The sequence below is a fragment of the Zalophus californianus genome, chromosome 8 (genome assembly GCF_009762305.2).
Source record: "Zalophus californianus isolate mZalCal1 chromosome 8, mZalCal1.pri.v2, whole genome shotgun sequence".
In the NCBI taxonomy this organism is placed as follows: Eukaryota; Metazoa; Chordata; class Mammalia; order Carnivora; family Otariidae; genus Zalophus; species Zalophus californianus.
Genome location: NC_045602.1, coordinates 127,987,602 through 128,011,492, shown reverse-complemented (window position 1 = coordinate 128,011,492; position 23,891 = coordinate 127,987,602). Strand labels below are relative to the sequence as shown.

At 44.6% G+C, this 23,891-nt stretch overlaps 1 protein-coding gene across 1 annotated transcript in view; it reads right to left on the bottom strand.

The window, feature by feature from the left end:
* Window positions 1-23,891, bottom strand: part of ARFGEF2 (ADP ribosylation factor guanine nucleotide exchange factor 2) — an 88,198-nt gene that overhangs the window by 48,909 nt on the left and 15,398 nt on the right. Inside the window, exons 4-12 of the mRNA XM_027621198.2 lie at window positions 18,742-18,888; window positions 17,640-17,819; window positions 16,932-17,166; window positions 8,128-8,196; window positions 6,246-6,397; window positions 3,494-3,624; window positions 2,126-2,360; window positions 1,389-1,488; window positions 513-652 (exon numbers count right to left, since the gene is read on the bottom strand). Coding sequence (XP_027476999.1) covers window positions 513-652; window positions 1,389-1,488; window positions 2,126-2,360; window positions 3,494-3,624; window positions 6,246-6,397; window positions 8,128-8,196; window positions 16,932-17,166; window positions 17,640-17,819; window positions 18,742-18,888 — 1,389 coding nt within the window. The remainder of the gene's footprint in view (window positions 1-512; window positions 653-1,388; window positions 1,489-2,125; window positions 2,361-3,493; window positions 3,625-6,245; window positions 6,398-8,127; window positions 8,197-16,931; window positions 17,167-17,639; window positions 17,820-18,741; window positions 18,889-23,891) is intronic.

Genomic DNA, 23,891 nt, shown 5'->3' with positions numbered 1-23,891 from the left:
CAGCAGTTGTGCACTGTGTTTATTTCACTGCTGAATCCTAGCACCAAGAACAGCACTGGCCTGGCACACAGTGGCGCTCAATAAATGTTTATGGAGATGAATGCATTTTTTTTTCCCAAATAAAAATGGATCCTTAAAAATAAAATCCACGTTGCACGTGCAGCCTAATGCAGGGTTTGAACACACGACCCTGAGATCAAGACCTGAGCTGAGATCAAGAGTCAGACGCCTAACCGAATGAGCCACCCAGACACCCGGAAACAAATGCACTTTAAATATAAATGGGGGGCACCTGGGTGACTCAGTCGGTTAAGCGGCTGCCTTCCGCTCAGGTCATGATCCCAGGTTCCTGGGATGGAGCCCTGTGTCAGGCTTCCATGCTCAGCAGGGAGTCTGCTCCTTCCTTTCCTTCTGACTCTCCCCCCCTGCTCATGCTCCCGCTCTCTGAAATGAATAAATAAAAAAATCTTAAAATATATATATATATAAATGGGTGTTTTCAGCGTTTTTACCTGCAGAGGTGTCATCCCCAGCTCGTGTCCACTTCTTCCCTGAGCGATTTTGGATAAATCATTCACGAGGCGCTCAAAAATGTTAGCAGCATTTAAATCACAGTCGTAGTTGACATAAATATCTACAACACACTGGGCGTCTTGGAAAATAACACAGAGATATTAGAAATTCTGATCCAACAGACACAGCAATTTTCTCATTAAATGAGATTCCTTTTTCAAAAATGCTTCCCACTGAATCACTGACTCAGGTAGACACCAATCCCTCAGGAAATGTGTGTCAGACATGCTAGAAGTCAGGAGGCCCTCTTCCGACACCTGCCTCAGCACTAACCGGAATCTTGAGCCCCTCACTCCACCTCTCAAGGCTCACTTTCCTCATAAGAAAGAGATAACAACTGCCCGATCCACCTCTTAAAGTTGTGTGACTTATGGAATTATGTTTGATGACAGACAAGTCAGAGGCTTGGTTGACAGCCACACAATTGTATGGTGGATAAGGTAAATCTGAATTGATTTACCTTCGCATCCAATCAAGGGTTGGCAGCACCAATACCTTGGGACCCTGTGACTAACAAAGCATTCAGTTTGTAGGTGGAGTGACCCTGTATCCTGGTTTTGCAGGATTAGGGGGCTTCCCAGGATGTGGGACTTTCTGTGCGAAGACCACAAAGTACGGGACAAACCAAATTGAGCTGGTCATCCTCTAAAGGAGAAGCGGAGCGGGACTAGACGTTAGGTTAGCATTAGCCTTCATGGTGAGCTTTCCCAGCACTGCATTAACACTCTCAAAGCAGGAGGTAAAGTTCTCAATCTGGATTTTGGAAAAGCATTTCTGAGTAAGTCAATGGATGAGCACCCTCAGAGTGAAAATACCTGCACAGATCCTTGTCAGAGTCTGAATGACCATCCACCTGTGCTCAAAAGAGCTTGTTGATGTTTCTAAAATGTTCAGGAAAATCTCTTTGAAAAAGACCTATATGACATGAGGACAAAGGGGGACACCAATTAATACCATTTCAATTAGGGCTCAAAAACCCCAAAGGCTTTAGGGAACAGGCAGCTCCGACGAGTGAGGTAGCCTGGGGAGAAGTAAAAGAGCAGCGGGCGCACACACGCACTGCTGAGGCGCGGCGGAGCCCTGGCCTCCCGTGGGAAAGGCTAGCGGGGCAGAACCACAGCAGCCCGGAGGACGGAGCCCCCACCAGGGGAGCAGCTGCTCCTCAGCAGTTACCAAGAGCTGCCAGGCAAAGATGAGGACTAGCGTTACAATTTTGAGAGAAACCAGAGAAATCTGGATTTTCAGGTAAAATGAAATGAAAATGACTTCTCAAGTTACCAACGAGTTCAGGTCATTTCAAACAATTTATAGGCTAAACAAAGATGTTCAGGGGATGGAGTCCAGCACATGGGCCACTTGACTTACACTTTTGGTTAAAATGAAAAGCACGCAAGGAGGCAGGAACTTTTAGGAAAAGGGATTCTCTCAACTTATTCAACAAGTTCTTCTTTGGGGTGCCAGCAAGTAGACCGTGTAAGTCAACGCTTCATGTATAACCATCATACAAAAAAAGAAACAAACAAAACCCCAAAAATCATTTTGGAGCCCATACCTCTATTTGCATTTTCAAGTGCATTTTGAAGTTTGAAAGAAGAGTAAGAAAAATGGCGAGAGAGAGCTCAAAGACATCAGGCACTGAGGAGACGCCATTTTTGGACAACGCCACACAGAGATACTGCTTGATTGCGTTGATGAACATCTCGTGAGTCCTGAAGACCGGGCCGGCGTTCTGCAGCACAGACAGGAGCAGCTGCAGGGAAACCACCTTGGAACGCAGCTCGTGGGATCTGGCACAGGAATGGAAAGATGGTGACGATGCTAAAAGATTCGATCTTGAAGAGCGTGTTTCTCGAGAAGGCCTTGCTCCTCGACCAGCGAGCAGAATTTTCTGAGAGCCAATGAGTTAAGGGTTGGCACCAGCGCCGGGGTGCGCCTAGGGCGTGAGGGTGGACGGCAGCAGGTGGGTCCGCCGGGGGCCTGCGGGCCCACGAGGGCGAGAGCTGTCAATGCCCACTGGTCTTTTCTCCTCCCCACCATGAAACAGGGTATTCAGCAGGAGCAAAGTAAGCGTAAACTGACTCCAGCATGTTGGTTCTGCAACGACACTTTGCATCATACCCATGAGACTAAACTCTGTGTTCTGCTCTGTCTTTATGGAGAAACGGAAACAGTGCTCTTCATCCACCTGCCTCATGCTCTCCACCCTCACCCACAGGGCCAGAAAGAAGAAAACTTTCCCAAATCGACTCCTTAATGGTCACGGTATCTCAACAGAAGAGTTGAGGATTATTGTTAGCGACTAATAATAATAGTGACAAACTCATAAAGTGCAGGGTCCCCCACTCAGGATGCGATGGTATCATTTCACATCCTTGATCCTGTAAGGCAATCTCCCACATTCATATTTTTCAGCTGAGGTTCAGCAACGCATATGGCCGTGGAGGCGCTTTCAAGCGAGCCAGGAGGGAGTGCAGCTCTCCAGCTCCAAAGCGCTATCATCTCTGCAGTAACTGGTTCACTACAAAGAAAGGTTTGGGTTCTCTAGGATGCATCTGGGGCTTAAAGCTGTACCCATGGAGCAGAGGTTTCCCACAAAGGCAGGGAAGTAAGGTTTGTACACATCCTGCCTCTGCCCACCCTGCATCAGATTAAACTCATTAGTCAGAAAGAAGAGGGTGCACATTCAATATAGTAACTCTTTTTTGCATATAAACCAAGGAAAGCAACACTGGGCAAAACCTTGGTGTGGACACAGAGACAATCCATTATGAAAGGGCTGTAGAGACAGCAGGAGTCTGAAAAGCTGTAAATTCCTGCATTCACACCAACCAGGGGACAGGGCACTGGGGTTTTCCTGGAACCCCCAACATCCTCCTGGGTCATCTGGGTCATCCACGGCCAAGAACTGGTGTCCACTTACTTTGGATCTGGGGGGCCTTCAGCAAGGGGCTTCATGGACAGCTTGCAAAGGGAGCGAAACACCAGGAAGGCGTCCTTCTGCAGAATGTGAGAGAACCTAGTGGCCACTTGATGTCCCTGTGCATCTGATTCCTGAGGTTAGAAACAAATAAGAGAAAAATCAAGGGGTCAAAACAACAGAAGAACTCGTTTTCAAAAATAAGGAATGGAATTATCTCATGGAAATTTAAAATTCTGTTATTTATTCAATGGGGAAGTGAGGAATGTGGGGGAGAGGACAATATGCCAAAATAGCTATGGGGGAGTCATTTTAGCAATTCTAAAACCTTGTTCCTTGTTCTTCAAAAAGTGGGTATGGAGGGCTTAAAATGATAAATGAGCAAACGTTAAACCTTTAAAAATCTAAGACAAATACAGTTGACCCTTGAACAACACAGGTTTGAACTGCATGGGGCCCACTTATATGCGGATTTTTTTCAATAAATACAGTACTGTAAATGTATTTTCTCTTCCTTAGGATTTTTTTTCTCTAGTCTACTTTACTGGAAGAATACAGCATGTAATACATATGTGAAATATGTGTTAATCAATTGTTTATCCTATTAGTAAGGCTTCCGGTCAACAGCAGGCTATCACTAGTTAAGTTCTGGGGGAGTGAAAAGTTAAATGCAGATTTTCGGCTGCATGGGGGGGGGGGCGGCAGTCAGTGACCCTAGCCCCCGCATTATTTAAGGGTCACGTGTATAAGTAATTATATTAGCTTGGATAACAGTATTTCTAAGAACACTACTGCAGGATAGATGGGGGAAAAATGGTAAGGCCTTTTAAAATATACTTCTTTAACCAAAAGTAAGCTACATTAAAAAATATTTGTAACATATGACAAAGACTAATTCGCTCGACATACAAAAAGTTCTCATAATTCATTAAGGAAATACGGAAACCTTCCACCCAAATGAAAAACAGGCAAAAAAAAAAAAAAAACCATGAATAAGCAATTCACCAAGAAATGCAAATGACAGATTAACCTAAATCGTCTTACTAGTAATTATTAAGGCAGGATCTTTCTCCCATCAGACCAGCAAAATTTGGAATGAAGACTATTGCCCGGTTTTAATGAGGGAATGGGGAAATGAGCACTGATAGCCTACAGGTGGGCAGAGATTCAAGCATTACCTTCCCAGCAGGCTAATGTGATGTTAAGGAACAAAAGCCTTAAAGCTTCCAACTCGTGACCCAGCAATATCACTTGTAGGAATTTATCCTAAAGAAAGAATTAAGGATGTGCACAAGATTTATCTATAAGGATGCTCATTGTAGAACTATTTCCTGTGATAAAAAACAGAAGTAACATAAAAACCTAACAGGGAACTGGTAAAATAGATTATGGCCATCCACAGGACAGAATTTTACATGACCACCGAAACAATTAGTTAGGTCTGTATGTACTGATGTGAAAAGATGTCCACAAAACGGTGTTGAGTAAACAAAGAAGTCACAGCCTAGTATATAAAGGCAAGAGTCCTTCGTGCAGATCTGAGTACATCCCTGTAAGTGCATTCTTAATGGGGATGACATAATGCCATGGGGACTGCTACAGACTGAATGCCTGTGCCCCCTCCACCTCCACTCAGAGGTTGACACCTAATCCCCAAAGTGATGGTATTTGGAGGTGGGGCATTTGGGAGGTGATTACATCAAGAGGGAGGAGTCCTCGTGAACAGTATTAATGTCCTTAAGAAGACAGCCATTTATGAATCAGGAAGCAGGCCCTCACCAGACACCAAAACTGCCGATACCTTGATCTTGGACCTCCCCGTCTCCACAACCGTGAGAGATACATTTCTATTGTTTATAAGCCACCCAATCTATGGTATCCTGTTATGGCAGCCCAAACAGACTAAGACAGGGGCAGGTATTGGTTCTTAGTAGAGGGGCAGGGGGGTAGGGGGTGGAAAAAATCTTATCCCTTGTGTGTATAAAGCACAGGTACATGTATAATTATAAACAGATATCCAGTTCATCAGTGACTTTAAAATTCATGAAAGGGAGTGGTGTGTCAGAAAAAGAAATATGTAAAAAGGCTGGGGGGATGGGCGCTGATAATGCAAAAGGTTGAGAAACACCAGTGAAAAGGTGCAGAGAGGGGGTTCAGGTGGGATGTTAACATCCTATTTCTCCCTGTTTTGAGTGTTTATATACAGCATTTTCAGGAAAACAACAAAGCTATTTAAAAAAAAAATAATGTGGCAGACAGATCTATGGGTCCGAAAGGATGTTTGTAATATACACTGTTTCAAAAGCAGGTTACAAACAGCAGTATGTCATGTGATTAGATTTAAGTGGAAAAAAATAGGAGGGAGAGAAAAATCTAGAAGGATATAAGTAAAATGTTAACAAGGGTTATCCCCAGATTTAGGGGATTATGGATGAGTTTTATGTCCCTATTTTTCCTTCTCTGTATTTTCTTATTCTTCTATAATGAATGTAGACTGAGAGACAAGAGAAAGGCCAGGAAATCTAAGTTTTTAAAAGCCTGAATAAATAAGGTTTAATAACAATGCTATATACAACAGCAGCACATTCCAGGAATGGAACCTACTAATACAAAGCACATCAGGCCAGGACTGTGTGACTAACTGAATGGGGTCTGCTAGTTTTCACTCATTTCTTCTGCTAGAGATTTCATTCTGCATCTTCTATGAAAGTAAAAATCCAAACGGGTCTATATAGGAGGAGGATCACCGACGTACCAGATTATCTGCCGACGACAAGGACTGCCTGTCGTCTGCTATCCCGTTGGCCTGTGAGTTTTCGTCAGCTGCTGGAGGAACAGCGCATTCCTGGCACTCCAGTTCACCCAGGACCCGCTCGGGTTCTGTCAGGCCGTGCTTTTGTGCTGCTTCTTAAAACACGAGTGCAAAAATCATCACGAAATTAGTACTCATCCCAAAAGGTCTAACACCAGGGAGAAGTTATTCACATCATCTTCTAGCTCCTGCTTCTTCCCCGCTCACCCTTTGCCACCACCCTAGGAGACTGACATAATATTGAAAAAGGTTTGATCAGGCTTTCCAGTGTCTATTATCCACAGCTCCAATCCCCAGAGGTTTCATTCATACTGCAGTCCATGTCAGTGGTGCCTCTGGAACTGAGCAATGCAGCAGCCCTGCCCACCCCTGTCCACTTCTGGAAAAGGTTAGAAGCAGCTAAACATGAAAAGCACCAATTTTTAAAAAGCACTACTAACATAGGGGTTAGAGAAGAAGAGCCATGTAAATGAGAAGAGTTGGCAGTTATGACAGAAGACCTCAGTCACACGAGGGAAAAAAACAAAGTAGACCTGAGCTTCCTGGCAGCCACGTAAAAAAGGGGAAGACAAAGAATTAAAATTATTCTATTTTAAAGACATTGCTACCAGAACGTATATTTCTACATTTTATTAAGTAATTTTATTTAATTCTACATTAAGTAAATAATGAAATCTATGAATACAGATTGGCAGTAAACTAAATCAACTTTACAATGGGTCAGTGGGTCAAAAACATCTTTGACTGTGACCCATCGTAAGAAATATATTTTAAGGGGCACCTGGGTGGCTCAGTCGTTAAGCATCTGCCTTCGGCTCAGGTTATGATCCCAGGGTCCTGGGATCGAGCCCCACATTGGGCTCCCTGCTCTGTGGGGAGCATGCTTCTCCCTCTCCCACTCCCACTCCCCCTGCTTGTGTTCTCTCTCTCTCTCTCTCTCTCTCTAATAAATAAAATCTTAAAAAAAAAAAAAGAAATACATTTTAAAAATCATGACCCCTGGGGCGCCTTGGCGGCTCCATCGGTTAAGTGTCTGCCTTTGGCTCAGGTCATGATCCCGGGGTCCTGGGATCAAATCCCCACATCGGGCTCCCTGCTCAGTGGGGAGTTTGCTTCTCCTTCTCCCTCTGCCCCTACCCCTGCTTGTGCTCTAATAAATAAATAAATAAATAAATAAAATCTTAAAAAAGAAAGAAAGAAATGCTGATTGTAACCCCCTGCTAAATTAATGATTTCTTGACCCATTAATAGTTTAACACTGGAGTCAAGTGTACAACACACAGCCATTTACCTAAGATTTGGGGCAAAAACAAAGAAAAAACTCTCCAGTGGTCATTCGGAGCTCTACAAGTTTAATTCCACCAAAACGACACCATAAAACTGAGGGAACCACGAATGAAGTCTAACAAAACGAACAAATCTTCCCTGTGCATCTGATACCCGCTAACGTGGGGACTGTCACCTTGACACATCAGTGGCTAGCCACGAACATTCAGCAGCAATAGGCACCACCTCAGGACTCACAGCCACTCCTGGAAAAAACTGGATATATCTGGGAGTTGCCTCTGTCTTCCATGTGGAGCACCCAATTCTAGCATTATCAGACTGTGCTTGAACCCAGCCCCAATGAGAATAAAATTAATCACTAAAAAGATACGTCTTTTTTAGATATTTAGAAATACCTTTCTTTTGAGTATTTCTGAATCCCACATGAAAGACGGGCAGATACAAGCAGACTCAGTTTCCATGACTTCACTGGGGGTGGGCACTCCACCACTAAAATTATCTGGCCAAGGACTTTTTGGGAGCAGAGGGGAGGTCTTACCTTTAACGGCAGATGTGACCACATCTTCTAAGATCTCCTTCACCACCTGCTGGGCTCCGTCATCAGTCCCTACACACACCCAAAGACACAAACACAAACATGTGGGTATTTCCCGGGAAAGCAAAGGAAGGGGGAGAAGTGGTCACATCCAGGAGGCAAACAGGGCAAACAAGTCCTCTCCAAAGCCAAATCTGATAATGCCAAAAGAAAACGAGTCCTGTGCAATCTGGAAACTCTTAGACAGCATCTGCTAGGACTTTTGAGTTTCCCTCTCTGGATCCCTTTTCTTTCCTAAAGCCCTCTCCACCACCCCCGAGGTGGAGGCAGGAGCTGGATTTTACCCAGCTACGCTTCTCAGCAGAACAAAAGATGGAGCTTTCTCTTGTGCCTCCACCTCAGGCACCCCAGAGCCTTGGGAAGTGACACACCTCCTGCTGCTTCTCTTCCTCCACACTCAGAACAACCCAGAGCTCAGCATGACACTTCTCATGCGGTAGCTGAGGATTTACTGCATTTTAAATCGAATTGTTCTGTCAACTGTTAACTGCTGAAGTGGAAGAGCTTAGACACCAGTTGTTTTGGGAGAACGAGTCAACAGTCTTGGACTAGACTTTAAGGAGTAAACATGCGTGATTTCTCAAACATCACATTGACCAAAAAGGCCACCACATTAAACAGAACCAAAATAAGCCTTCAAATTCTTCCCAAATGAGGCCTTTCAATCAAGCCCCTATTTTTATGAGTTCTGTGTTTAATCCACAAGGTACTGGAGAGCAGCACAAAGTATTTTCGTTTCCACTGAGCAGCTAACCCACCCAAACTATTTATTTGTCCCCCAAGCTTCTGAAGTACAACTGACAAGTAAAACCATAATAACTATTTAGATGGGTAAGTCAATCTCTGTGGAAAACGTGGATGTTGTATGCTTTTCTTGGCGAAAAAGAACTCGAACGGAAGTTAGGAAAGCCGGCGGCCACGGTTACAATCTCCTTGCACCCACGTCTTCATCTAAACAATGTGGTTTAGACTAGATGGGTGTGTGAGCACGCTTCAGGTGCTCTCAGGCCACCTTTGTCACGTTTGCCGTTCTCACCACCACGAGTATCAGTACGTCACACATGTATAGTTACCAGTGCTCTTCACGTGGCATCCCCTCAGGGGAGAACATTCCTAAGACCGCAGGCTTCACACGCCAATTTTCCGAATGTATGTTACAATCAACGTGTAACTATTAATCTTCCTTTCTTGTGTGTGGTGAGAACACGTAAGATCTACCCTCGGCAAATTTCAAGCATACAGCACAGTACTGTTAAGTACGGTCACGCTGCTACACGTTGCATCTCTAGAACTCCACACTCTGTACCCCCGACCTCTATCTCCCCATTTCTCTAACTACCCTTCTACATTCTGTGTCAATAAATCTGACTCCTCTAGGCACCTCATATACATGAAATCATGGAGTATTTATCCTTTTATGACTGGCTTCTTTCACTTGGCATAAGGCCCTCCAGGTCCATCCATGTTGCTACAAATGGCAGGATTTCCTTTTTTTTTTTTTTTTAAGGCTGAATAATATTCCAGTGTGTGTGTGCATGCATAGGTGTGTGTGTGCACACATGTGTGCGTTATCCATTCATCTTTTGACAGTCACGTTATTTCCACATCTTAGCCAGTGTGAATAATGCTGAACAGGCGAGTGCAGATGATCTTGTCAAGACCCTGATTACATTCTCTTAGAAATAAGACTTCTCGATCATAAAGTAGTTCTATTTTTAATTTTCTGAGGAACCTCCATACTGATTTCCCTATCGGCTGTACCAATTTACATTCCTGCAATAGGGCCCAAGGGTTCCCTTCTCTCCACATGCTCCCTAGCTCGCTGGTCTTTCATCTTTCTGATAACAGTCATTCTGACAGGGGTGAGGGGATATCTCATTGTAGTTTTGATTTGCATTCCCCTGATGATTAGTGAAACTGAGTACCTTTTTAAGTATTTGTTGGCCATTTGTATATCTTCTTTTGAGAATTGTCTATTCAGGTCCTTTGTCCATTTTTCAATGGTTTATTTGTTTTTTTGCTATTGAGTTGTAGAAATTCCTTGTATATTCTGGATACTTACCCCTTACCAGATATATGGTTTGCAAATATTTTCTCCCATTCCATGGGATGCATTTAAACTCTGTTGATTGTTTCAATGGTTGTGCTCATAGCCTTTTTTTTTTCTAATTTGAATTAGCTGCAAACACTTAAAAAATTGGGAGATGTGTCATAAAAATTCAGATCTAGCTTCTATTAAGAAAAAGATTATCTGGCAACACCAGGCCACAGTGGCTGAAACCAGGAGCAGCTGCCCCCTTTAGCCAGGGTGTGAACTCTACAGATGTCCTGGTGCGTCAGTCCTTGCCACTGAGGACAGGTGTCATTATAGTGAGCACGAAAGCGACACAGGTCTGTCAAGAGTGGGGAAAATGGGACACTGACAGGGCTGGGTGTCTGAAAGACATCAGAGAGAAAATATTCCCTTGTGGAAGTGACTTCAACACAGTGAGTAAGAGTGAAGGCTCCGGAGCCAGTGTGTCTGGTTCAGGTCCCTGCTCTGCCACTTCCCAATGTGGGGACTTATGTCACGTCACCTCTCCAAGCCTCAGTTCCCTCAGTAGTGAACAAGGATGATTTCAACAGCAATTACCTCATGGGGCTTTGTGAGAATTCAATAAAATAATACCCAGAAAGCATTTAAAATGGTGAAGAGTGAGGACTCAAGCGTTAATTTTTCTTTGGCCTGTAGAGTATGATTGTGCTAAGACATTCATGATGCCCTCATGAGAGAGGCCCTATTTCTTTTTTTTTTAATTTAAATTCAATTAGCCAACATATAGTACATCATTAGTTTTTGATATAATGTCCAACGATTCATTAGTTGCGTATAACACCCAGTGCTCATCACGTCACATGCCTTTTTAAAAGATTTATTTTAGAGAGAGATAGAGATAGAACACATGAATGAGTTGGGGGCGGGGGCAGAGGGAGAAGAAGAGAGAGGAAGAGAGAGAGAAGCAAACTCCCCACTGAGTGCAGAGCCTGACGTAGGGCTTGATCCCAGGACTCCGAGGTCATGAGCTGAGCCAAAATCAAGAGTTGGCCCCTTATCCAACTTAGCCACCCAGGCACCCCAAGGCCTTCTCATTTCTGCCACTTGCCTGGCTCTGGAGACTAAGTCCATATTGAAGTTTCCCAGTTAGGGGCACCTGGGTGGCTCAGTCGGTTAAGCATCTCTTGATTTCGGCTCAGGTCGTGAGATTGAGCCCCACATTGGGCTCCACGCTGGACACGTAAAGTCTGTTTGAGATTCTCTCTTTCCCTCTGCCCACCACACCCCCCACTCACTCTGTCAAAAAAACCCAAATAAACAAACAAAAAACCACACAAGAAATTTCCCACTAACGACACAGAAGGCAGTTTCAGTTACTTAAAGCCTCAGTATCTTTCATTCTAAAGAGAAAAAAAAAATGTCCATTTTTACAGGGATCTTCCTTTTCCCTCACTGCAGATTTGCCATTTAAACAGCACCAGGACCATCATTTTTTGGAGGAATAACAGTGTTTAACTCATTTTCCTTGACAGGCTGGATCCATAATAGCACCTCTGCAAAATCAAAATATTCTCAGGCCAGGAAGGGGTGGGTGAGTCAGGAAGCCCTAATTCCAAAAGAAAGTTCCTATAGAGGGAGCTGCCGCTGAAGAGTCCCTAAAGAGGCCCAGATGAAGCAGGACTCCCCACAGTACCCCTGCCCTGCTTCCCTTGCTGACATGTCAGCGTGGGGTAGGTCTCAGAAGAGGTCTTCCTGAATGATATAATAACCACTAAGAAGTCTGCTGTGTTTAAGTTTCAAGCATGCTGTCAAAATGTTAGAAAACCAAACCAAACCAAATCCTTGCAAGGTTCAGAATATGTTGATTCCCTAGGATGTCCAGCAGTCACCACCTGGCCATTACTGATTGGTTATTTCACAAACTCTGTCCCTAAGCAAATAAGAGGGTCACCTTGAATAGGTTCAGATAAAAGAAATCCCTGCTGCCATTCCCTCCCTAGCCAGCACGAGAACCACCCCTGTGGCGGGGATCGCCAGTTATTGACTCATACCCTTAGTCCTTACAGAGCTCTCACTTTGTTTTGGAAGGGGCTGTCCTGTATTTCCTGGCCATCCCAGCAGAAAGGGTGGCCAGGTGACCAAGCTCTAGCCAATGAGGGGTAAAGTATAAATTACTGGGGATTGCATGGGCTTCTGGGAAGGCTCCTTAGGGAGGGGCATGACTCAGCTGGGAGTCCGTGAGTCCCAACCTCTTCCTCCCTCCTGCAGAAGGACATGATAGCATCTGGAACCATGAGGTAACCTGGAGGATGAAAGTTACATGCTAAGAATAATCGGGAAAAAATTGAAGGAATCTGAGACACACCCTCCCACACCCGTTTTCTGTCCAGTGAGGCGGGGACCATGGGGGATGGGGTAGATGGAGTAGTAAGACGCAGTCACTCATTCATTCCATCAACAAATTGAGTGCCTGCATGTTTGGCACTGTTCCAGGCATGTAGAATACATCACTGTTTAAAACAAAGATCCTTATCTTCACAGTGCTTACATTCTAGCTGGGATAATAACTGTGTAATGCTAAACACTACAGAACTAGGGAAAAAACAGAGTGGGAGGTGGAACTGGGGGGGGGACAAATGTGAACACATGGTGACAATAAAACGTGACATGCCTGTTTCCTGGAAACTAGGGTTTGGTTGTGTCCAATGTCCAAGCACTTGGTAATATGCAAGAATACTAAAGGGAAAAAAATCAGGGAACAAAGCTGTTTGCTGTCACATTTCAGCCACACGCCAAAACGGTTCCTCGATGGAAGAAACACTGAGGCAACCTGCTGTTGCAAAGTAAATGTCCAACGAGCAGCTAACACAGAGGCTGTAAACCCCTGAGCTGGAGCCGCCCAGCAACGCAGGCTGTGTCAGAAAGGAGGGGTCCTGGGGGTACATTTTGTTATTTTTATAAAGTGTTGGTCTGAGACAATTTTTGTTTTGTCCATAAAAAATACTGAAATTCCTAAAGCAGAGGATCTTGGATTGCTAACATGGAAAACAGGCTCCCTTTATTCTATGCACTGTTCGCACTGTTCCCACCATCTTCACATCTGATTACCATCTTAACTATTCGCTCTTTCTCTTTAACTCATTTTTTTAAGCGGAAACTTACCTGAAAGCTAACATAAAAGCAAACACACAGGTCCAAGTGCCAGACACTGCTCTCATGTAATTCTTACAAACCTGTAGGATAGGTACTAGCTGTGGCCTCATTTTACAAATGAGGACCCTGAGGCTCAGAGGGGTTAAAGATGTCGCTCAAGGTCACAGAACTACTACACTGTAGTCATGATCTGAAACCAGGCTGTCCGATCAGAATCTCCATATTGGCTGAAGGAGGAGGACTTTGCTCTATTTTAGAATACTTAAGAATTGCGTTGTTTTTTTTCTCTTAAAGAATGAGATCCAAGAAGAAAAAATGAGCTCAGAAATCCTTAAACACACAGGTATTTGTGTACCTACAATAGCTACTCATTATCTATACGAATGTAAAAACGCTAATGTCTCACGCATGTTGGGAGTCAAAATCTTAAAAATGATCTTAAAAAAAAGGAAAGAAAATGGAAGCGACAGTTTCTGGGTACAGGATTTCTTTTGGGTGTAATTAAAATGTTCTAAAATTGACTATGGTGACGACTGCACAACTCTGTGAATGTACCAAAAATAACTGAATTGTACATTTTAAAAAAGCTGAATTTATGGTACTCAAATTGTATCTCAATAAAGCTGTTTTTTAAAAAAAACTGACAAGAACAGCCAGGCAATGAGGAGGAGTGTGAATGGACAAATGGGGTGGGGTCCTCTAGGGAAGACTGCTGGCTGTGCCCCCAAATTCACATAAGCTAGAATGTCTCAGGCTCAAAAATCTATTTTGTAAGTTTACACAGAGCAATTTAATCCATGTCTTGGACAGGCTTGACAAGACTTACGAACTGACTGTTGATTTATCAACTTAGGATGAAAAACTAGTAAAGGGAAAAGAGATGCTCAGTCTGTTGGTGAACCGTCTCCATCCACGCAAATTTCACTGGGAGGCAAATGATCCCAGGAAGGCCATGGGGAAAGTTCTCAGTAAATTAAATAGGAAAACGTAGGGGCGCCTGGGTGGTGCAGTCGGTTAAGTGTCCGCCTCTTGATTTTGGCTGAGGTCATGATCTCAGGGTCCTGGGATCAAGCCCCATGTAGGGTTCTGTACCCAGTGCAGAGTCTGCTTGGAATTCTCTCTCCCTCTCCCTCTGCCCCTCCCACTCTTGCACTCTCTCTAAAATAGATGAGTACATCTTAAAAAAAATAAAAATAAAAATAAAAAAACAGGAAAATGTATGTCGAGTGCCCAGTTAGTGAGCACGGTGTCCGGCACAGTGACTGGCTAGTCAGGGGTGGCTTCAGGACGTGATGACTACAGGATGGACCCCACAGAAGGGCAGGGTGTGTCCCCTCCAACACAGAGGCACTAGAGCCCAGGTCTCTCAGTGGGTCTCAACAGCCTGGATTCCAGCCCAGGGCACCGTCTCCCTGCGTGGACATCTCCACCACCTGTCTCTTGGGTTATCCTTCCTCCTTGGCTTCCAAGGCTTGCTCAATCCCTTCTTCTGAAGAACCGTTCTTTCTTTAGAGCCACACCTTGAGAACCTGAAGCCACTCACTCTTTTTAAGGGTAACAGCACACTTGCATTCCAACCCACTATTTGTAGGTTTGCTATTTGATTGTTATAGGCAGTCTGATTCCCATATTCCTGGGAGAAGCCTTGCGGGGGCTGGGGGGGGACACCAAGTACTGGCTACAAAACCCACAGCAATATACTAAGTGCAAATCATCTTTGTTTTACAGCAGAATTTTAAGTTACTGTGTTTTTGCAAAACCATCTTTTAGAAGTCAAGTTTTTTTCCCCCATTCATTCAAAAAAAAATGTATTTACTGAGTGTCTGCCATGAATGCTGGGCACCATGCCAGTGTTGGGAATATAGTGGTGAACAGAGTGGTCCAGATCTCAGCCTGGGAATAAGTAAACATAAACTCTTCAGTGATCTCAGGTAGTGAAAAGTGCTATGAAAAAAATAAAAGAGGCTGATAGGGCAGAAATGTGGGAGATGCAGAGAGGGTGATCAGTATGAACTGAGAGACCTGAAGATAAATGAGGGGGGGGACAGGAAGTGCAAAGGCACCAACAGCAAGCATGGCACTCCCAAGGCACACTGTGCAGTCACTAAGGGGGAAAGAGGTGTAAGAGGGGATGGAGAGGCGAGCAGGGGCCAGGTCACACACAGCCTCGGAAGCCATGGGGCAGGGCGGGCACAGATTTCACTCCGAATGGGATCCCACGGGAAATTACAAAAGGGGTTTAAGCAGAGGAGGGCTGTGATCTAATTCATGCTTTTAAGAGATCACTTTGGCTGCCACATAGGAAATGGCCTGTAGGGGAAACACTCTGATGCAGCTTGAGAGATCGGCGTTTTTATCTGTACACTTATGCTTACTATTGACTGACCACGGCCTGATTAAGGGTTACAGTAAAAACCTGGTCCTTGCCCTGAGAGTTTAGGAAAGCGAAGATGGCAAAGATCCAGAGGGTGGGCCAGGAGTTTCTGCGCACCTTCCCTGAGACACAGGACCGCAGGACTGAGGAGACAGCAACTCTGTGCTCACCCGGAGACCCGCACCATTCTTGGTGGCAACTTTCTCTTTTGTCCTTTCCTTGAGTAAACGGATACTGAAAAACCTTCCAGCAGCAGCACTTGGTCTGTTCCTGTGTATGCCAAGCACGCTGATAAATAACAGAAGAACAAAAGCTGCTCACACACGTGTCCTCTCACAGAACATACTACCAACGGAAACTGTTGTCAACAATGGGACAGAAGAGATGAGATGAAGTATAAAGACGGGTCAGGTATTTCATGCAGACCAAGTAGCTAGAGTGAAGAACTACGGCGCAAAAATCACTTGGGAAGGTACATTCCTGAAAAAAAAAATGAATCTGAGAACTGATTCATACAACCTGCTCAGGGAAACATGCAAACATTTTGAAATAATCTTATGATAACCCAATCCACCATTTCTTGCCTAATGTTTCATTTACTTTAAGACTACAATCAGGTGTGGGATGTCTCTTTCATTTAAAAAAGCAAACGAAAACACTTTATGTATTAGGTCACCGGAGAAGAAAACAAAGCTATCTGTCTGTCTATCTGTATGTCCGCCCACCCTCCCACCTTCTTTGCTCCTTTCAGAGATGTCTGTGAGTAGCCACTAGCTGCCAGGCTCTGAGCAAGGTGCAGAGATCCTGTGTATATGTGACAGAGGGGGTCCCCTTGTCCTCCTCAGGGAAGAGAAGACAGACCCTGAGTGACTAACTATCCAAACAATTAACTACTGAGAGATAAACCCCCAAACTGAAGCCACCGCACTGAAGCTGACAGCAAGAAGCAGTAGCCTGCGGCATTCCAGGGACGACTGAAACAAAACCACACAGCTGACACCGGACAACAGACATCACGCTTCAGTGGCTCTGCTCCTCAAGAGACGAGCAACAGGGAAGGGGAAGGCCCAGAAATACAAGCTGCTATCAGAGGTTTCCTGCAGATGTTACCGGACCCCTTCAACTGCCCCTCAGCCATAGATGGGTCCCTCGCACGGCGGGAAAGTAACAGTGCCCAGGGTGTACCTGACAGCGATGGGCCTCTTTCTCTGGGTGCGTCTCCATTCTCTGAGCTCATTTTTCCGGAACCACTCCTGGCATGTTCACCGTTGGTTAAATCTGTCTTTTCAGGAGTCGTTGGTTTGCTCTGTGCCTGGCTCTGCTTCAAATGACTGAACTTTGGGGACACTGTTGCAGCTTGGATCACAGGGGACTGGGGTTTTGACGGGATTGGTCTTTCCAATTCTCTGGCCTCCTGCAACTACAAGGCAACAAAAAAGGCATTTAATCTAAATGCTCCCAGCACTGGGGTGCTTGGCTAGCTCAGTCGGTGGAGCCTGTGACTCTTGATGTCAGGGCTGTGGGTTTGAGCCCCATGTTGGGTGTAGAGATAACTTAAAAATAATAAAACCTTAAACACACACACACACACACACACACACACACACACACACAAAACTGGTCCCAGCATTTTGAGAAGAACCAGAAAATACGCCAGCCTGAAGGATAACATTTTAAACAGAAGGATAACATTTTAAAAAGGAGATAAATTCTCTTGACAAACTCAAAGCAAATTCTGAATGCCGATTCCAAAACCCAAGCTAGACTCTCTCTCTGCTTTTTAAAGCAAGAACAAAAACAGAATTCAGAGGAAGAAGGGATGCACTTTAAAATGAAACCGTTCACACATCGGGTGTGCCGCGCCCCCAGCAGCTGATGACCGCCACCACTCACCACTTGGTTTTCCATGCGCGTGAAAATGACGTTCAGCATCTGAGTGAGGGTAGCCTTGGCAGTGGTTTGATTGATGAGATTTTTGCTGGCCAAATAGATATTGTAACATGTCCTGACTGTCTGCAGGATAGTGCCCTCATGAATTTCAATGTGTGGGGATGTCACCGCTGTTAGAAGAGCCTAAAACAAAAATCCACAACCTTCACCTTCACAAACACCCACCTGCCTCCCGTCCTCCCACAGCCAGACCTTTCTACAGGGTTTGGCTTTGTTTTGGTTTGGTTTTGTAAATTTTAAGAAGATGGCTCTGCAAACCAAAACTCCCTATGGCTCTGAGCGTAAAGGTAATTATTAACTCTATAAAATCCAAATTATTTGCTGTGATTAAGTTGTGGTGAAGAGGGCTACCAGTATACTTTTTTAAAAGCCAAAACACAGGCAGTTCTCTCAGGAGGGAAACCGCTCCAACTCGATCTCACCTATATTAATCACAAAATACACAGGTTCTGATAGGCAGTCAGTGTTCCAGTTCCCTGGAGGGTTTTCAAGAGAGCTTCAGGAGCGGCTAACATGGAGCCATCCGCACAAAGCTAACACAGTCAGGACTGAAGGTCTGGAACGCTGGCTACACCCATCCCGATCCCGTTCTCCCGACGAGCAGACGGTACTACCACATGCCAAACCACTTCTGGCAGCAGAAATGGAACAGGGAAAGGGCAATGGAATGGGCGGGGGGCAGGACAAGAGGAGGGGGCAAGTTGGCATAAGATTACCCAGGACCCACTGAGAAATGGCAGGCTGGGAATCCAGAATCTCAAGGAGAAAGACCAGAGGATTTCAAGTCGAGTCAACTGACAAGCAATTGACATTGTTATTAGTGGAACTGTTTACTTTGAAAACACACCTGGTTCCACTTTTCCTGTCTCAGTCTGTGCTAATAAATTCTGACACTTAACAAAAGATTTAAGTGATGCTTACACCCTTCTGTTCCAGCTCAGCACCACCTGAGACAACTAACACATGGCGAATTAGAAATCCAAATTCCCAGGGGAGACTAGCTTGCTTATTTAAAAATCCAGACCAGGCAAACAAACAGAACTACCTTAATTATTTGTAACTGAACTCCTTCATCGGTCTGAGGGCCCTGAAAACAGTTGCAAATGGTTTCAACGATGCGGTCGATGAGCCGCTTCCCTGGGGCTCCACTGTCCGGGGCGTTGCCAGTGATGTGCCCATACGCGATGAGTTTCTAAATATAGAAAGAACGTAGATGAAAAGTTTCTGCCTGGCCAGGGCTGAGCCTGCCCATGGCAGCAAAAGACAGGCAGTAAGCTTGACCTTAACTTCCAGTTCCCACAGATCCCTCTGCTCCCCTGGGGCATGGCAGGCACAGCCACCCTGTGGGTGCAGTGTTCACCCTGTCTCCCATGGCAGAAAAGCCCCAGGATGGTGAAAGGCTGTCCAAGGGAACAGGCAAGGTGTAGAACAGTCACCAGTACACAACCGCTAGTGTGAAAAACTGATGGACCAAAAGCTATACACAATGGAGTCGGGAGTTGCCCAGAGCTGGGGCGGGGGGGAGGTTTAGAGGGAAACGGGGTATGACTGCTGATGAACCCAGATAAAGATGGTCTACAATTAGATTGTGGGGATGGTTGCACAGCTCTGTCAATGTACAAAAATCACTGAATTGGACACTTCCAATACGTGACTTGTATGCATGTGAACTATTTCACAAGCTGTTAAAAACCATATATATGTTTTCCTTTTTAAAAGGAAAGATACATAAGAAACAACCGATAATGTGTTTTGCTGGAGGGGGAACTCAATTCTGCACCTATGTTATCAAACGTGTCAACCCAGTGGCTGAAGAAGTAGGGGGCTGCCTGGACCACGCCCTCTTGGTCAGGCTACTGACTGGCTTGGACAGGGGCTGCCTTTCAGAGGCCTGTACCACCTCACTTAGGACCTGGATTTCACTGTGGAGAATCTGAAAGCTGAAAAGGAAGTCAAAGGCCAGGGGCAGGATGATTTCCAAGGCTGAGACTCAGAATCACCTGAGGGACCCCATTACAAATGCAGATTCCTAGACCTGAACGCAGACCTAGTGAATCAGAACTTCTGGGGGAGAGCCTGGTAAATCAGTGTTTTTCTCCAAGCTGTCCAGGTTATTTTGAGGGTTGACCAGATAAAAGTATCACTCATCTGACACAACCCCTCTAGGATATGTGAATTCTAAGGCATTCTCTGCTTCCACTGACTTAAAAGAGTTCTTAAAATGCTGTTCCTTTTGGTTCCTAATTTGTCATCTCCTTGCCTCTACACGCACAGAGTGACACAAGGACCTGAGGTTATCTACGGTGCCACCACCACTATGCTAGGAAGACCTGCTGCTTTGCAGAGGCCCAACTCCATTTCTCAACAGCTTTTCCCCCATCGTTAGCCGTGGAAGCACCGCCATCCAGTAAGCTGAACAAAACGGGTGAAGAGAGAGTGGCTGAGAGTAGAACATGATCCTGCCAGATCGTGTGACTGAATGAGCAGGAGAGGTCTGCACACTCTCTGCCGATCAAGTCCAACCACAGAGGTCACCAGACAGGGATAGGGGGTGGGAGCAGGAGTGGGGAAGGTGCAGACGGTGGGGGCGGCGCTGAAATGTGTTTCTGAAAAACAGCTCAAGATGCCCTTTACCTCAAACCCCTCCCTGCTGCTAGACACGCAGCCTTCCAAAGTGGGCAGCGCTGGCTGCCTGGTAAGTGAACTTTGGTTTTTGACATTGCTTATGCCTTACCCCTAATGGATGCCTAAGCCCATCTGGAGCACCAGATTATGAGTGGGATGGTTCTGAACTCCTAAAATGGGAATGTTGAGAAGTAGGCCCCATAGAACCCAGCAATGATGCAACAAAGCAAGGATGGAGGTGAACCACTGCTGAATTCAAATATGAAAAAGGTTTAGAAGGATTCTCTCTTCTCTACAGGCTCCTGAGAGAGCACATTCCCCTTCAAGTTGAACAGGGTTTTAAAGAATGGCTTCACTCCCGTGTCTGTGCAGTGACACAGGGACAGAAGAAAGCAGAGTTCCTGCATCCTTGGGAATTTCTAGTTCTGCCCTCTTACCCCTCCTTGGGCCAGATATTGTCCTGGGCACTGGAGGCACAACAGGGAATAAGACGGTCCTTCTTCCCCTGGAATTTATATTCTCCAGGGCAGGGGCAGACCAAAGCCAAAAGTCCTGGCTGGGATCTCCAGGGCCCTGTCTGATTTATAGACATCTTAAAAAGAACAAGTTGCAGTGATAATGCATAGCATTATCTCATTTTTGGAAAATAAAAACTATGTGACTATGTGTGTATTTTTGTAAATGCACAGAAAAAAGCCCGGAAACATAGCAGAGGTCCAGCAGCATGAGTGAGCTTGGCAAGCTCACTTAAGGAAAGTGCTTTGCACAGTGAGTGGGGTGGAAAGTTACTGGATTAACATGATGTGGTACATTTCTAAAGGCTCCCTCCAGTTCCTGCATGGCGAACAGGCTGGAGGGCCACAGGAGTAGAAGCAGGGGACCAATGAGGAGGCTACCGCAGCTGTCCAGGAGGAAGATGCTGGTGGCTTGGACTCTGGGAGGGTGACACAGATGGAGGGTAGAAATTCCTGCTTTATTTCTTGTCGATGCAATGAGATGGGAAGAGAGCAGAGGAGGGAGGCCTTTGGGCAGCTGACTCATTGACCCTTGTGTCCAAGGAGGCTGCCTGCACAGGGATGTTCACTGTTACTCTATTTGTCAATGCCCCTCTGTAGGTGAAGAGATAAATTAAATGATGGCATAACATATCATACATCAGTCAAAAGGATGCACATAGCCATATAGCTAGATCTTAAAAACACTGTGGAAAGTAAAAAGCAGCTGCAGAACATCTGAAACTTACATAACATTATATGTCAACTATACTTCAATAATAAAAACTTTTAAAAAATTATTTTAAAGAAAAGTATTAAATACATAATGATAAAGAAGAGTGCAGATATGGAAGAAATTGTGAAGGTGAAACATGATTGACTTGTGTTTGAAAACCACTGAGTCCTCATCATATTTGGTCCTCATCATCACCTACAAAGGCAAATGACACTATTGTCATTCTATGTCTGAGGACCCCGGACTCTGGAAAGGTTAAAGAACTTGTCCCAGGTGTCTTAGTGACATGTTAAGCCAGTATATAAATGCTAAGCTATCTGTGACCCAAGTCTGTGCTTTCTGGCCTTGACTTATTTTCCTTCTTCAGGGACAAAAAGTTTTATTAAGTTGGGTCATATGAAGTTCCTGATACCTGTTTTTCACTCCATGAGAATGTGGTTCTCCAATTTCATGTGGTTCAACCTGAAACATTATTAAAATGAGAAAGTCCACATATCCAACTAACATTCTAAAGATGCGAATAAATTAGGGAAACTTGTCAAATTCATAAAATAAAAATCTACCACCCATAGGCAAGAAAAAAAATGAACAAGAAAGGAAAAAAGTATACAACCTGCACAGGGTTGGGACTAGTGGTCTAAGGGACTTCAGCCTTATCTGTAAAGTTCTAAAAAAAATTTTTAACAGAGAATGTAGTCATGTACAACTTTTATAATTACGAATGGATGTTAAAATGTGCTTTAAAAATCTGAAGTTTCCTAGAAATAAGAACTAAAACATAATGCTTGTGGTATGAAGGACAGCCGAGACCAGTGGTTTCCTACAGCCCTCACTGGGACATAGAAAGAAAATATTACAATTCTATTCCTATTTTTTTTTATCTTTTTGAAAGTTCTATTTTTGTATGTTTTATAATATATGTAATGGGATAACAGTAGTACACGTACATAATCTTACCATTGAAGAAATATGAATATATTAGAAGAATATTCTCAAAAAAAAAATCTGGCTACTGACATGCCCAGGGAACCCTGGAAATCACACACTGAGTAAGGCAAGACTGAGCCTAATGCCACTCCCCTGGCAGGGAGGGGAAGTGTGCAGCAGACCTGGTGCTGAAGGGAAGGAATAAAGAGAATCTTTATCTTTTGGTAGAAGTGAGCAGCAGCAGAACTCTCTAGGTTTCTGTCAGTGGAGAGAGGGAACTCTAAGCTAACCGTGCTCAGGACAAATCAAACCCATAAGCACCTTTGCCATCCCATCACCTCTCTAAGCTCAGAGAAGGATGCCTTTAAATGCCCAGGGCAGAATGTGGATATGTCTGCAGCTGGCTTCAATTCTGCTCAAACCAACCTTTGCCCTTAGACATTGGCCTTCCGTTTCCAAGACGGAAGTCATCTCTCCCACACTGGGAAAAGCCAGCCTAATAGGCTTTGCAAGGACAACCTCGAAGAGCAAATGAAATTTTTCATTCAGTATTCCAGGGAGCTTTGGGTTACTTTCTAATGTCGTAAAAAGGACGACACAGCTTGCATTTTGTAAAATGACCAAAGAAATTCGAGTATACCTACTAAATCACAGAGAACTTCCCGTCTTAAAAAAAAAAAGAGCTAACCATATGTCGTAGGCCTGAAGACACTTTTACACTTATAGTTCAAGTCAGGACAGTGGGCTGAAGCAGAGCAGGATGTCACTGTTTCCGTTCCAGAGCTCCAGAAACAGATTATCTCCAGGAAAATATAGAACATAAAATACAAACAGCATTATTTTTAATCAAAGGGCCAGAACCACAGGGTAACAGTTAAAAGTGGTGGTCAGCAACCTTTTTCTGTAAAGAACCAAATTTTTAGGCTTTATGGTCTCTGTTCCATCCTCAGCAGCAGTAGTGGGAAAGCAGCTAGAGATAAGAAACAATGGGCACAGCTGTTGCTATGGACTAAATGTTTGTGTCCCCCTGTTCCTATGTTGAAGCCCTACTCTCAGTGAGATGGTATTAGGAGGTAGGGCCTTTTGGGAGGTGATTAGGTTTAGATAAGATCATGAAGGTGGGGTCCTCATGATGGGATCAGTGCCCTAGAAGAAGAGACTGGAGATCTGGTGTGCTCTCTCTGCCATGTGAGGACACAGCTGACAACTCAGCCATCTACAAACCAGGAAGAGGGCTCTTACCAGGAACTGAATCAGCTGGCACCCTGATCTTGCCCTCCCCAGGCTCCAGAACTGAGGGAAATAAGTATCTCTTGCTTAAGCCACCCAGTCTGTGGTATTCTATTATATTAGCCTGACTAGATTAAGACAGCTATGTTCCAATAAAACTTTATTTATAAAAGCAAGTGGCAG